At 46.6% G+C, this 14,648-nt stretch overlaps 1 protein-coding gene across 3 annotated transcripts in view; it reads right to left on the bottom strand.

The window, feature by feature from the left end:
• Positions 1–12,995: 12,995 nt before the first annotated feature.
• Positions 12,996–14,648, bottom strand: part of RSU1 (Ras suppressor protein 1) — a 108,733-nt gene continuing 107,080 nt past the window's right edge. For all 3 annotated transcript variants that reach the window (XM_086741549.1, XM_086741551.1, XM_086741552.1), the window contains exon 9: positions 12,996–13,469. In XM_086741549.1, the coding sequence (XP_086597675.1) occupies positions 13,367–13,469 (103 nt within the window). In that variant the 3' untranslated portion in view covers positions 12,996–13,366. The remainder of the gene's footprint in view (positions 13,470–14,648) is intronic.

The following is a 14,648-nucleotide window of genomic DNA, read 5'->3' as shown; positions in this document are numbered from 1 at the left end:
CGCCTCGCCCCTTCCTGCACCCTCTCCTGGCATTCCAAAGATCTGGACTTTGTGTGTGGATTATGCTACGGGTGTTACTTGGATTCAGCAATTTTTTAAAGCTCAGTGATTTAGATTGACAAATGTATTCTGATTTCCTAATATGTTTTCTTCGCATCTCTGCTGTGTTTTTCCATAAGAATTATTCTGTTCAGCAGCTCAGGAAAAAAACAATCAACAGCTAGAAGGTATATTCCACTTCAGATTTTTGCACAGAATTACAATGCCTCTTCTTCTTTTTTTTTTCCCCCCTCTGAAAAATGTATTTGTTGCTGTATTTTCCTCATTGTCACTATCCTGAGCTTCACATTTAACTTGATATTCCTGTACCCCTCATGTTTTTGTTGATGTGTTTCCGTGAGCTGTACGGGGTCGCTCTGCCATGCCGGCGTTATGTTTGCTTCTACTTCTTTCCTCCAGCTGCACTCCTGTTTAAGAGCCTCTCCACAGCGCACCTCGAGGGCTCGGGATGTTTGTATTGCTGCAAGCGCATCCTGAAGCCCTCTTCAGACACAGCCGTTAGCTGAGAAACACCGCAAGAGGAACGACGAACTAGGGTGAAGTGGACATACTTGAGCGAACACTGCAAAAGGGATGAGGTTTTCCGGACCTGCTGGGTTGAAGCATTTGACTGCATCACAGGCAGTAGATGAGGACAAATTTTTGACTTTTCTGCAAACCTGTGGGTTTTAACTGTAACTGAAGATGAATGTCTCAGTGTGTCAGGAGATGAGAAATCTTTGAAACACCAACAGAATACCAAAAATGTTGCAAGGGAACAGAGCTGATTCAGTTTCTTGCCTTACTTAGTAATCAAAGAAGTTGCTTTTGATAGCCTGGGAGTGAAACAGGCTTTGCCATTTTTCTCCCAGAAATTAGCAGCTTTATTTGAATTACAGTGAAGACGCCAAAACCATGCAGGTGGTGGGATGACTGCACAAACTGCATTTTAGGACTGACTGGGGGTGTCCAAGCACCCAGCTCGGGCACATATCAACCAGAGCCACCAGCCTGTGCTCGTAGGTCCCCTCCGTGCAGAAACTCAGCTAGGCACTGGTGGGATTTCTGAAAAGCGCCCAGGAGAGTGCTACGACATCTACACTGGTTGAGTTGAGCAGGTTTGTGTGATGGCAGACAAGTTGTTCTGCAGTGGGCAATTAAAAGGATTAGATATTGGTATAGAAAGAGTCTGCATGATAAGTGGGCTTTGCTATCTGAGAGCTAATTTCAGCATGACTGATACGAAGTTATTTGAGCATGCTAGGCAGAAAATTCCTCTTTTTAATCCATCATTGGCAAGTTTTTGTCCTGGTACTATGAACAGGCTAGATTATTTCTAGAGATGATAGAATCACCATAGAATAGTTTGGGTTGGAAAGGACCTTTAAAGGTCATCTAGTCCAACCTCCTGCAAGGAGCAGGGACATCCCTGACTAGATTAGGTTGCTCAGAGCCTCATCCAACCTGGCCTTGAACTTTTCCAGGGATGGGGCATCCACCACCTCTCTGGGAAACCTGTTCCAGTGTTCCACCACCCTCAGTGTAAAAAATTTTTTGCTGATGTCTAGTCTGAATCTACCTCCCTCTATTTTAAAACCATTACCCCTCATCCTATCACAATGGGCCCTGCTGAAGAGTTTCTCCCCATCTGTCTTATGAGCAGCCTTTAGGTATTGGAAGACTGCTGTAAGGTTTCCCTGGAGCCTTCTCTTCTTCAGGCTGAACAGCCCCAGCTCTCTCAGCCTGTGCTCACAGGAGAGGTGCTCATAGAGAGGTGCCCTCTGATCACCTTTGTGGCCCTCCTCTGGACTCACTCCAACAGGTCCATGTCCTTCTTATGTTGGAGGCTCCAGAGCAAGTTTACTTACAACGTTTGCATTTTCTGTAGCCCATCTGCATATGCAGAAGGGGAAGTCACTTCACAGGCTGCCTGAAAGGGGAATTGTGACTGATGGAAACAAGAATACAAGCCGCTTACAAGAATACCAAACGCTTCGGGCTTCATTGGCAGTTTTGCACCTGAAATGTGTCTGAAGGCTGGTATCTGGGCAATGATCTTACATGGTGCCATCAGTCACTCTCCAGCCTAAATTCTGGGTAACCCTTGTTACCCAGCTCCTGTACTGGCTGCTGATGGCTGCCTCCATCTCTTTTAGTGTCACATCATGGTCAAGCAAATAAAGGTGCCGCAAGACTTTGGAGAGAGAAGTTGTGATCCTTGTGAAAGTGTTTCAGAATTTGGGCTAAATTTTATTTGTCTTCCTCGTAGGAAATGTCTGCCATGGCACCTGTAACCAGGACAGCAGACCCGAGTGACAAACATTTGTTTTCTTCTTTTAAAGGGTGACTAAAAGGAAAAAGACATTAGGTAAAGACAAGGTGGAAAAATGGCTGATTTGAGAAGTATAATAGATGCGCGATTTTCTTAATAATCCCACAGAAACTGATTATTTCAGTTTACAACTAGTTTAAGGCAAAACTCAAAAAAAATGACGAGGCTGCAGTCATAACCATCACTTTGGAGGGGTGTTATTCATATTCGTATGGAGCAGTGAATTACTAAAAAGACGATTTCATGTCTGCATTGCTGCAATTACTCCCATTTACTGTCACTCACTCTTGTAAGGGATTTCTTGCTGCTGCGTTTGCACTGGCAGCCTCCTTCCGTGGGGATGCAGTGGCGTGCAGCCACCACAGGCAGTGGGGACAGGCTTTGCCCAGACAGGGATGCGTAAAGAGGGATTGATCCCATCTCCTTTCACTGCTGTCACTCACTGCATCCAGTCTTTCCTCAGCCTAATTACAGCTCTGCCCTTTTGCTGGGTTCACCCAGGCCAGGGCCGAGGTAGAGTGAGGGGAAGCAGCCCCTGTGCTGCCCCTCAGCCCCGGCAGAGCGGCGGGCAGCACCAAAGCATCCATTACGTGTGCTCGTGCTTAATCCTGGCCTGAAATGGATTGTCCGCCCCAGGCAAGCCTCTGTGTTTGTGAGACGGCAACAGCTCTGCAGCAGCTCCCCTGGCTCGGGCTGGGCTCCCCCAGCGCAGTCTGCTAATCACCTCTTCTTGTCCCTGCTTTTTCCTCCTTTTCCCCTGTTGCTGGCTGGAGGAACTCCTATTAACTTGGCTGATTTCAAGACCATCGAAATGATTGTCTTGAGACTCCTCCAATTATTCACCCTGTTCTATCTTTTCCAGTGTGAGAAAGGGGGAAGGAGCAGCTGGAGGACTCACACCAGCTTTCCTCTGTGATCATTACAACTCACCTCTGCGAAGACTCGAGCTCACAAGGGTGTGAAGCCTTTTATATCTTGTGATACGCCACAAATGGCTCCTGCTTTAAGTCCCCCTGCCTCCTGAGCCAAGCCCAGGAGCCCAGGCCCAGGAGACGGTGGTGCCTCGCCGGCCTTTGCGGCTCTCCTGCTGTGGCAGAGGTGTGTGCCCGCTTGCAGACGTGGCCCCATGTCCAGTGCTGGGGTGCCTGCACCTCCTCCCCACCTCCGGTGTGCCGGTGACACCCCAGTGCGGGCATTGCCTTCGCTAGGCAGGGCAACTCCGCAACAAGGAGTAATGCACCATGTAACTGCAACTAATTCCCGTGGAAATGCAATTTTTTGTTTGTTTTCCCCTGTATTTGCCATATCATGAATGAAAATGGACTCACGCTTTTGGAAAGGAAACAAAACTCACTCCTCTCTTGATTTTTTGTCTTTTTCTTTGAAATGCCAGATCCTCACTCCCTGGACACCCTCCTTTGGTTTTGGGAAGATCTGGGCATTGATGGAACAGAAGCAGCTTGGCTCATCCTTCCCTCCCAGATTCAGATTTTTAACAAAAGCCTCATAATAATGACAATAAACCACCAAACCCAGGCACTTGCCATTATTGGGGGATTTGCCATTATTTTGTAATAATTGGGGGATTTTTTTGCACTTTGTAATGTGGCTGCCCTGGTAAGGACTACTACCAGGAAATCCATGGCACTGATGTGACTTATCTCAGACTCTGAGTGACCTGATCTAGTCGGGGATGGCCCTGCTCCTTGCAGGGCGGTTGGACTAGATCACCTTTGAAGGTCCCTTCCAACCCTAACCATTCTATGATTCTATGAAGATGTTCCTGCTGCTGATAAATTTGTGTTGCTGCACTCAGATGCTGGAAAGTCTGTTTTTATTAGCTTTGTCCAGGGAGAGAGGGCAGGAGGGAGCTGCCACTGGACTGGCCACTCTCTCCCCTGAAAGGATGCATTAGAAATGGCTGTTCAGCCACAGGAGGTTGAGGAGGACAAACTCAAGGAAAGGGGGAGTCACAGCCTGACATGGAGCCAATAGCTTGGCTTGGTGGAGAGACCCACTGGCCAGTCCTGAGGATCTAGGAGCAGCACATTCCTGCTGGTTAAACTGATTTCTTTCATGTATTTATTGAAGGCAGGAGATACTGTCCCATCAGCAAAATCATTGCTCAAACTGTGTGGTCTCACATTAACGTTACAAACATCAGCTCAAAAAGTATGAAATCCCATTGGATCCAAGCATCGTCTGCCTCTCAGTGCCCGGATGCCCCTGGGGACTGAAATTAAACCTCCAGTAAACCCTCGCAGGGAGCAAAGCCTAACCAGCCCGAGGGTCTGCGTGCATGGCATATGATCGTCCTGCCCTCAGGACTGAGCACCAGCTCTCACCAGTGCCATTTACTGGGGCATTTTTCCTGTGATTGCGGTATTCAGCTCTGATTTGCACTGTTGAAGTCCTGGAGGGAGCACCAAGGCTTGGCTCTGTCTCTGGCTTGGGCCCACCTGTCCTGGCTGGCTTGATGTGGGGGGTGACTGAGGGGCAATGTGGCATGGGGACACTCCTCCAAAACCCACGTGAACAGTGCTGACCATCACCGCATGGCAGAGAAGACCTCTTGCTCCGACCTGTGCTCTTTGGAGAGGAGCTGGGTTCAATGTTTCTCACCTCGTGTTCTATGTTTTTGCAGGATTTGTCTTTTACCTTTCATTTCCCAAGAGGGCTTCTAAGCTTCACAAGCACCCAATGAGTCTTGGGGTCCTTCTCCTCCCTCCAATCCCTACTCCAAACCAAACCTTTCTCCCTCTACCCATCAGTCCAAAAAGTCCTTTACCACCCAATAAGCTTTTCCCTGCCTCTCATCCCCTACACCTTCCTCAGGTTCCCTTCATCACCCTTCTGCCTTGCAAGCTCCCAGGCCATTGGGTGAAAAGATGGGAGAGCCAGGCTGGGATTTTCGGAGGCGCTCGGTTTCCAGTGACGCCTCATAGGTATTCAGGCTGCCTTCCTCCTTGCTGACAAGCCTCGTCTACAGAGTTTTCCTGCATAAAAAACTGCACATGTCAGAGAGGAAAGACAAACGACGATGGCAATAATGTGGAAGAACATCCGAGAGGGCTGAATTCATGAACCACTTTTATCAAAGCGTACAAGAGGCACTTAAATATTAGCTGCTGCTTATAAATAATATTGGTATGTTAAATACACACATATTTTCACAGTTTTATAAAGCGACTGATCTCTGTTTGCTTTCAACTGGAAATCATAAAGTAAAAATCAATGAGCTTATATCAAGCTTATATTATAGTCCTTGAAGAGTCAACTGACTCTATAAAAATGACTGTTTTCTAACGAAGATATCATTAATTGGATTGAGTTAGCAAAGTTTAAGTGCCTTGTCATATTTTGATTGCTATGCAGTGCTAGAGCTTATCGATTTTATAGAACAGCCTGTAGATAAATGTAATGATTAATTTCATTCTGTTTACAAGAACAGAAAACTTCTATGCAGAACTGTATGCGCTATTTTATTTTTTATAACCGCCTGTACCTCACAGGAGCGTGGGTCTAGCTGTGAAGCTATGCCTGGCCGTCCCTGGTTTCTTATTTACTCAAAAGAAATTCCATTTTTCTCCAAACTCATGTGGTTTTTTTTTTTTTTTTGTTCCCCACCTTCTTTCATTTCAAGGGCTTTGGAGAGATTATTTTTCAATCTTTATTTCTTGGGCGGGTTGGGGTGGGTTTTCTCGCTGAAAAAGGGAATGGTTGATAATTTTTATTCCATATTTCTTTGTTTGCAAAAACATCAGCCACACGTCTGAAACCCAGGCCAGGCTTGTGGACCCTCTCGTAGGTCACTGCTTGCCTCGGGGATGGAAAAGTTGGCTCCAGGCCCCCAGTGCAGAGCCCTGCGTGTCCCAGGGGGACCCATACACCTCCCTGCTCCCCCTCAACGCCCCCGGCCCCACAGCAGCAGGGGCTCACTCAGAGGAAGGTGTGGAGGAGCATCACTGCCAGGGCCTTCTCTCGTGGTCTTCCCCATGCCCCCACATCCAGCCCTGGGGGGGACGGCCAGGCTGGCTGCCGGGGGTCTGGCTGCCCCCAAAACTCGGCAAGCCATGGCTGCAATCCTTGCCCCACACACTGTGACGGGGCTCTGCTCACTACGGAGCCGAGGGGCTGCTTTTCCCGAGGCTTTGGGGCTATTCTTGGCCCTTGCTCCAGCACTTGGTGCCACATGGCTGACTGGATTATTTGGGCTCTTAATTGGAGGAGTTGATGCAAAAGCAAAATGAGGTGAAAAGAAACACCAGCAGCCTCCCTGGGGACACCCTGCCAAGCCTGAGGGTGACAGCCATGCTTGCTGCGAATGGTCTCAGCACGCTTTGGTAGCGGCAGCACGATGAATTAAAAGGATTTCAGGCCTTAACTTTTTTGTTCAGGTCTGGGGTTTTCCTTCCTCGCTGTTCCAACTGTATGATTGCACCCACTGCCGGCAAAGGTGGAAAACTGCAGTTCCAGGTGCTGCTGGTCACCCTCCCGTTCGCACAAGCAGCCCAGAGCTGCTGACAGTTCAGCTCCAGGCCTACACGCTGTCTGCAAGGTACCTGAATTTAAATCAAAGTTGTGATTTTTATGTTTGCCCTCAGAATGGGTCAGTATTGAATTCCTGATGTATAAGGTGTTTAATGCGTCTCCGGACATCGCCAGCGGAACAGAAATCTTTGAGTAGCTTACGTTGACCAGAAATTAAGACAGGAAAGTCACTTTGTACAGTCTGGATGGTAATGGCTAAAAACGTAGCCCAGTAAGTACCCGTGCACCTCATTCCTCTGAATCGACGCTCTCTTCTGCTCCATAGATGCTCATTTCTGTGTGATCTTGGGAAATCTTGTATCCCAGGTGTGTTTGAGTGGCCACCCAAAAGAAAATACCTGGATTGATTTGAGAACAAATAGGAGGTGGCTGAGGGTGCTCAAACCAGGCCACCAACAGTACAGTTTCTAAAACTGACCCCTCTGAGGGAGCAGTTGACAAGACCACCAGTTCTCCATGTCATTGCTGTGATGTTACATCTAAACAGCACAGCTGGATGGAAAACATCACCCAGTATGAAGCTAAAATCCCCTCTCCCACTGAAAGCTTGAGCTGCCCACGTCCCAGCACACATCCCAGCCTTCATGGCATTGCCCTTCCTCCAGCGGTGCCCTGGGCCATCGGGCTGAGCTGCAGATGAGCCCCGTGGCTCTGCTCCCCTCTGGCTGCTCCCCGGCAAGGTGCTGCCATGCCTGGGCCCAAGGAGCTGCTTTTGCCCCCACGCTTTGGTCCTGGGGAGTGCTGCTGACCGAGCTCGAGGCAGCCACAGTGAGCGCGGCGTTGGCACATGAGGATGATGAGGGCAACTGCCAGGGCGGGAGGTATCCCCACTCCTCAGGTTCTGCCTGGCAAAAGCTTTGTGCTGCCAAGAAACCCACTGTCACCACCAGCCTGTGATTTCCAGGCAAAGGAAAGATGAGCAAAACCATGAGAAGCACAGCATCGCCCAGACTAGGGCAGAGGGCGAGCCTTCCCCCAAGTGCCCGTAGGATGCCAGCCCTTGCAGAGGGTACCCCATTTAAACCATTATTGAAACAGTGGGGGTATTTGGTCCAGTGCTTGCATGTCACCATCCACAGGCACACATCACTCCAGGCTGGAGGGTGCAGCTCAGCACCAGGCTTGTCCACCTGCTAAAACCCGGCCGGTCACAGCCATGCTCCCCGCTCCTTCTTGTGCTGGCAGCTGCCCCAGTGCCAAGCCATTTGAACCATTATCCTGAATAACTGGGATGTCAGGAAAATTGTGAAGCTATGCTCAGCCTGGGGCTCATCACCGTTCAGCTGGGCACCAGCTGCACACTCAAGGCTGCCGACAGCACAGGAGTGGGGCAGAGCACGCAGAGCGGCCCTCATCAGCAGCAAGGGAGCAGAGGTGAGGAGTGAGCACCCTGGCAAAGCTGCTTTGCCCGTGCTTTGCCACCAATCGCACCTTGTCTCTAAAGCTGCATCCGAACACGTCCATCAAGCTGCAGGGGTGACTACCACGGCTGGCACTCGCACGATTACCCTACTCCTTGATCTAAAAATACAGTTTAAATTTTGCTCGAGAAACATTGTAAAAATGTCAATTTTGAGGACTTTTTCACAATAGGGAAACAGTTCCTGACGAGCTCTAATTCAGTTCCTGCTCCAAGAGAGATGGGGAGTGGCGGTGCCTGCGTGCGGTGCTCACAGGTGAGCTGGAAGGGGAGGCGGGAGCTCGGCTGTGCCAAAGGCAGCAGCTTCCGCGGCACTGGATGGAAACCAACCACAGATACTTATAAATCACTGTGCTTTACAGGCGAATTACTTCTCCTTAGATCAGAGGAAACAAAGTACCCAGGAGGGGAAGAAAAAAAATCTAAATTTTGGGAGGTTATTGTGGTTTCATCCTAGAACATCTGCCAGCCCTGGTGTCAGCGCGAGGCAACAAACACATGGCACGGATCTGGGAGTATAAAAGATGTGTCATTGCGAGAAGGAGTAGGAGGAAAATAAAGCAAGTTGACAGCTCACATCCTGTGCCATAATCCTAGAAATTGTTAATATTTACAAAATTAACAACTAATATAGCCGATGACAATCTCACTCCTCCTGGTTGTCATGAGGATATGAACAGTTACCACCCGCTCCAAACTGGAAATATTACTCGTCTCCGGAGCTCCTGCTGCTCAGCACGCGTGGGGACGGGACAGACTCGCCTTCCCAGCTTTCATACCAGTGCCAAGCTGTGAGCCAGCGTGGAGCACCCAAGCATTGCCAGAGTTGGAAAAGTCTCCTGACCTCACTCTGCTCCCTGGGAGGGATCAGGGGGCTGGCAGAGAGGAGGAAGGTTTCTTCCTCTCCCCAGCCCCTCCAGAAGCCCTGCATCCAGCCCTGCACACTGCAGCGTGGTGGGGAGAGCCTGGAGGAGGAAGATGCGGAGCATAGGTGGTGCCGGAGGGAGGAGAGGCGAGGGCTGCACTGGCTTGGATCATACCTCTGAACAAGCTGCCATTTCAGGAGAAATGCCCATGCTGCTGGTGTAATTTGCTAATTGGCAGCTAATTGATGAACAGATGCTACAGTGTCATTTCCTTCATAGGAAAGACCTGGCTAAAACAAAGATGCTTGAATACCGATGCTTCCATGGGAAACGTATTTCCAGACTAACAATCACAAAAAGGTGAAACTTTAGAATCACAGTGTCATTACCCACATGTTTTTTAAATAAAAAAAGAGAATAATAGCAGTGCCTAGGTTCTCAGAGCTGAGACCTTTTTGGTTGTGTTGGTTTGTTTTTTTTTTTAAACAGTTAACGTCAAGAGAACTGCAGGAGGCAATACAGGGTTAACAGACACTGTAAGTGCAAGAAAACTGTAGCTGGTGCCTGAACATGTGGGCTTTCTGGCTTTGTTTTGCCCTGTCTTTAGCAAGGAGCATTAATTCCCTAGGCCACTCTGCACAGGCATTGGTCTTACGGTAATTTTTAAAAGTTTTCTTTGTCAGGATGCATTGTATGAAAAAAAAAAAAAAGGCCAAACTCTTTACAGTTTACCGTATGCAAAATCAAACCAGACAATTACCTGCATCGTTGTTTTCAAAGAGCTCCCAGGTGCTGGAAAGCTGCAAAAGGCAAATTTCCTTCTCATGGGAATCATTTTCTCCCCTTTAAGTGGCACATTGTTGGCTGTATGAGAGGCTGGCCCAAAGAGGCGATCTGAACGAGTGACCATGAATGAATGGATGGCAAAAAAAGTCCTTCTCAAGGCACCCTGAGATCAAGGACCTCATTGTCAACCAGGCCAGTGAAACAATATTGACCAGAGAAGCAAAGAGCTGCCTTCGCAGAGCTCCGTGCAGCACCCAAGGGCAGCACCCAAGGGCTCACTGGAAGGGGCCTCAGTTTGATGATCCTCTGGAGAAATGACCATGGGGACCATCAGAGGAACCATCAGGAGCTGCGATGCTCGTTAACTGGTTCACCGCAGTAGGACACAACAGTTCCTTTCCTTGAAGTGCAGTGGGGAAATAAACGTGACCCAGTAAAATGAAGCAAGTTGCTTTTAAATATTAAAAAAGCAATGACTCCAGAGAACAGATACATAAAATCATCAAACTGACATTAAAACTGTTGTGTAGTTTGCTCTGAGAAGCTGGTACCTTTTTAAAAACATTAAAACATTAGCATGTTACATCCCAGATGGTTTGCTTTTCTTCCCCATGTCTTTTGTTCTGCCCTGAGCCTCTGAAGAGCACTCCTTTTCTCCCCATTTTGTTTTCTGTTTGTAAAGCTTTATATATTTCAGCTTTTTATCATCTTCTCAGACTATTATCTTATTTTTTCATCTTTCTTTTGAAGAAACTTCTTTTTTCCCCATCTGCCACCATCTTCAGTATAATACTTCTCCCTTTAGGATTTCTTTTATCCTTCTCATCTTTACGCCTTTCACTTATTCTTCCCTAGACCCTTAATTCTTGCTTTTGCTTGTCAAAACTGTGTTTCTTCCTCCTTTATGGGGGAAAAAAAGTGTGAAGGTTGGGTGGAATTTTTTTGCTATGAACACCCAGGAATGCTCCACTCAATACTCTGAAACCCTGCAGAGGAGAGCTTGGACGAGTCTTTCAACACTTTCAAAATTTGCACAGCAGTTAATGGAAGTCTGACTAATGCTTGAAAATCAGCAGCTTATTTTAAAGCAGTGCTGTAGCTTCCCACCAATAACACCATCAGACCTTTCCCAGTAAGCTTTTATTTTTACATTAGAGACTCTACTCCATGCTTCGAAACCCTTGTAGCCCCGCAGCAAGTTCTCTCTTTCTAAACGCCAAGACACAGAGCAGGGGATGGACGCAGCCTCAGACAGCACTTGGATGCCTTTAGCTCTGGCTGGATTTCTGTTCAAATCAAAGGAGAGCCATGTTGCTACCCTGCTCGCAGAAAACCATGTCCAGCTGTACCCAGGGAGATTTCAGAAGAGCAGCGAATCCAGTTTAGCTGGGAGCAAGTGCATGTGAAAAGTCTTCAAGCCTGAAAGCAGGGGTCTAGCCATGGCTGCAGACATCTGTGAGGAGAGCAGCAGCTCAGTCCTGTGGGCATCGCCACCTCCAAAAAAGCTCCAAAAAAGCCTCCAAAAGCTGGGGTAGCATCCACTGCCAGGGGAAGACGCTGGGGGAAGGATCTAGAACCCCTTCCCCGCTTCCTGACAGATGTGCCCTTGCTATTTATTTTGTTCCAAAAGGAATTTGCAATAGTAGTTCGGAGATCTTCTGACATTTCTTCAGGGCTTTCTGCAGCCCTCAGTGTCATTAGGTACCCTCATGTCTTAATGCCCACACTAGATTTAATTGTGTGTGTTCTAGCTGAGGGACAATTTTTGCTGAATTCTTAACATGCACCCAACCTAGCGCCTCCGTGTGCCTGTTTCAGTTGGACCTGTTCCCCTAGACAGATCACTGAAGAGGTCTGGAAAATCCTCTGCAGAGCTTGTAACACGTAGAATTGACTGCTCCTGACAAGTCTACCATTTTTACTGTTTTCCATCTGCCTACCAAGACTGCCTCATTCTTCTGAAGTACTGAAGACCACTTAAAATGTGTCTAAAGCTTGATGCCAACTTCCTAGCCCTGCTTGCCAAGTCAAAAACTCTGTTGCAAAATATATGTCAATATATTTATCCACAGACTAAGGGAACCGTGTATTACTTAAGTGCTGGGGTAATCCTAAACACGATCAAGAGGCTGGTGCTGATAACAGAGTCTTCAGATACAGAATAGCTTTTGTAGAAAGTATAATTTCTAGCATCAGATACCTAAAACCTCTTCTTCTCTCATTGAACACAGCAGGCTTGTTTGGGCAGTCTGAGCATGTTTCCTGGCTTGCTGCCCGGACAGCAGCCAAAACTCAGCAATGGGTTGCTCAGGTATGAAATTCATGAAATCAGAAGTCAAGGGCAGGAAGGTCCTGACACAAGTGATCTAGGTAGGAATATTTGTTCTTGCTCCTTGAGTTTCCTGGTTAGCTTTTGCTCTGCTAAGACTACAATTGTTTGGAAATCACTGTCTGTAGATTTTAGGTTTTTATTCTTCACGGGTAAGACCTGAAGCTATTTGAGACGTTAAACAATTCACAGCTTCTGAGCTTGGTTGTGGTGCTGGCTTTGTACAGATAAATCTAGAACCCATGGCATTTTCAAAAGCCATTTGGAACAGCTCTTCAATACAAGCACTTTCAGCAGAGATTAAATATATTATTTGGGTTTTCTGCCTAAAAAAAAAAAAAAATCACTTAAGAAATTGGCAGAAATACCATTTTCTTCAAATGAGAAAGTTCTCATTCCCCAAATTGAGGCTGGCAGTTGGCTTCTCTTTCCAAAGACAATTTTTTTTTTTCTTTCCTCTTTCCCTTTCCCTACTCCTTGATTTCAAAATAACCTTTAAAGCAAAAAAGCAGGACACAGCAATGTAAAAAAGATTACATTTTAACTAGGTTGCATCAGATAAAATACTATCACATTCCTACACAAGAAATTAACACATTGCAGGAAACTGGACACATATGTTCCTCAAGGAATTTGCTATTCAGAAGTCCTACTGAAGAAATTGAAACACAATACAAATAAAGACCTTTATTAAAATCACTTGGAATATTATATGAAATTTAATATTGTATAATATAGGTGCAAACCCCCTGATATTAACAGGATGTGATACATGTGAGGAGAGGACATTAATATACATATAAATAGAAAAGCTAAAATGTATTTGACGGTGATATATTAAATGGCTACATAAATGTGACCATAATTAGGAGGATATGTAATTTAGTATTCCTTAAGCAGTATCTTCTGAAGCAGTCTACGTAGTAAATTGCTTTTACCTCTAGTGTCTGCTTTCTTATAAGTAACAGGAGATGTGTAAGAATATTATAGGCACATGCAAAAGCAATGTAAAAGATATAAAAACAGAGGCAGAAGCCAGGGACTTATTTGTTCTTGGCTGCCAGCGGCTTACGGCTGATCTTCTTCGACTTGTCGTTGTTCTTCTTTGGAGGTTCAGGATTCGCCTGCATGTGTCTGCCATAAAGACTGTAAGGAAATGAGACACGGAATATTTGTGATACAACCATTAAACACAGGCTTTCACTCTGCAGCATGCTAAACAACGCATTTAGTTAATAGAAATGAAAAAAAGGAAGGTCATTATATTTATTTTGTCTCAACACACTGTGTTTTCTATTAGATGTCATGCTGCAGTCCATAATATTAGGTTTTTTGTGACTTATCAGGAGAGTAACATCGGGAAGAGCAGACCTTTGGAGCAGTGAAGGAGCAATCAGTTTTGCCTTCAGAAACCAGCAACCTTTATTCTGCAGTCATGGCATTAAGGCTCGGAAGGCTGCACGGATGTGTATTCAAGTCGACAATGACAAAAATTGGGTTGAACTGGAGAGATAGAGTGCCCACTTAGAGCAAAGTGAGCATCATCCCTAACCAGAAAACCCAAGGGCCTGATAATGTGACAGAGAGCAATGGTGTCACAGCCGCCTTTGCTGCTCACACATGATTGATAGTACTGGGACAGCTACCAACACATCAATGCCACATTAGTAAGTACCACTGATTAAATGTTGACAAAGTACCCTACAATTAAGATGGCTAGCATTCACAGCGAAGCTAAATAGACTACACGGCTGAGAGGATCTTGCTGAACATTGCATAGTAATTAATAGATAATTTATGAGTAATCCTGATGAAATTAAATTAAAAACCTACCCAAAATAAACACAGTTCAAACTTAACTTCCTATATTGTCATAAAGTGCTTTTTGAAGACGTACTTTGTGGGGGTGTCAGTGTATCTAGAAGCGAACAGAGATGAGCTTTGTTTCTGCTCATTCAGCTGCATAAACGCTGGCAATGTTGATGCCAATGCTGAAATCCCTCTGGAAGGTGTCCCCTTGCTAATACTTCAGCCTGATGCTGTTGAGTGTCCACCCCAACCCTGTACTAGGCTGTTGCCAGTCAAGTTGGATGTTAACTTCTACCACTTGATAAGAATTCTGCTACTGAAGAAGGTAACGGCACCATTTCCCACCACAGCCTTCCTTGTGGCTGCACCTCCAGCTTGTGGTGGACTTTGTCAAGAAACAGGGCAGAGCCAAGGGCTCGGGGTTGAGAAACTCAGAGTCTTCCTAGAATTGTCTTCTCATGTGTCAAAATCTGGATGGGTAGCTCTCAGCACTGTCACCACAGAACCCAGGTCTTG

This window comes from Chlamydotis macqueenii, chromosome 2, assembly GCF_036417535.1.
Source record: "Chlamydotis macqueenii isolate bChlMac1 chromosome 2, bChlMac1.mat, whole genome shotgun sequence".
In the NCBI taxonomy this organism is placed as follows: Eukaryota; Metazoa; Chordata; class Aves; order Otidiformes; family Otididae; genus Chlamydotis; species Chlamydotis macqueenii.
This window is presented reverse-complemented; position numbering and strand designations above follow the sequence as displayed.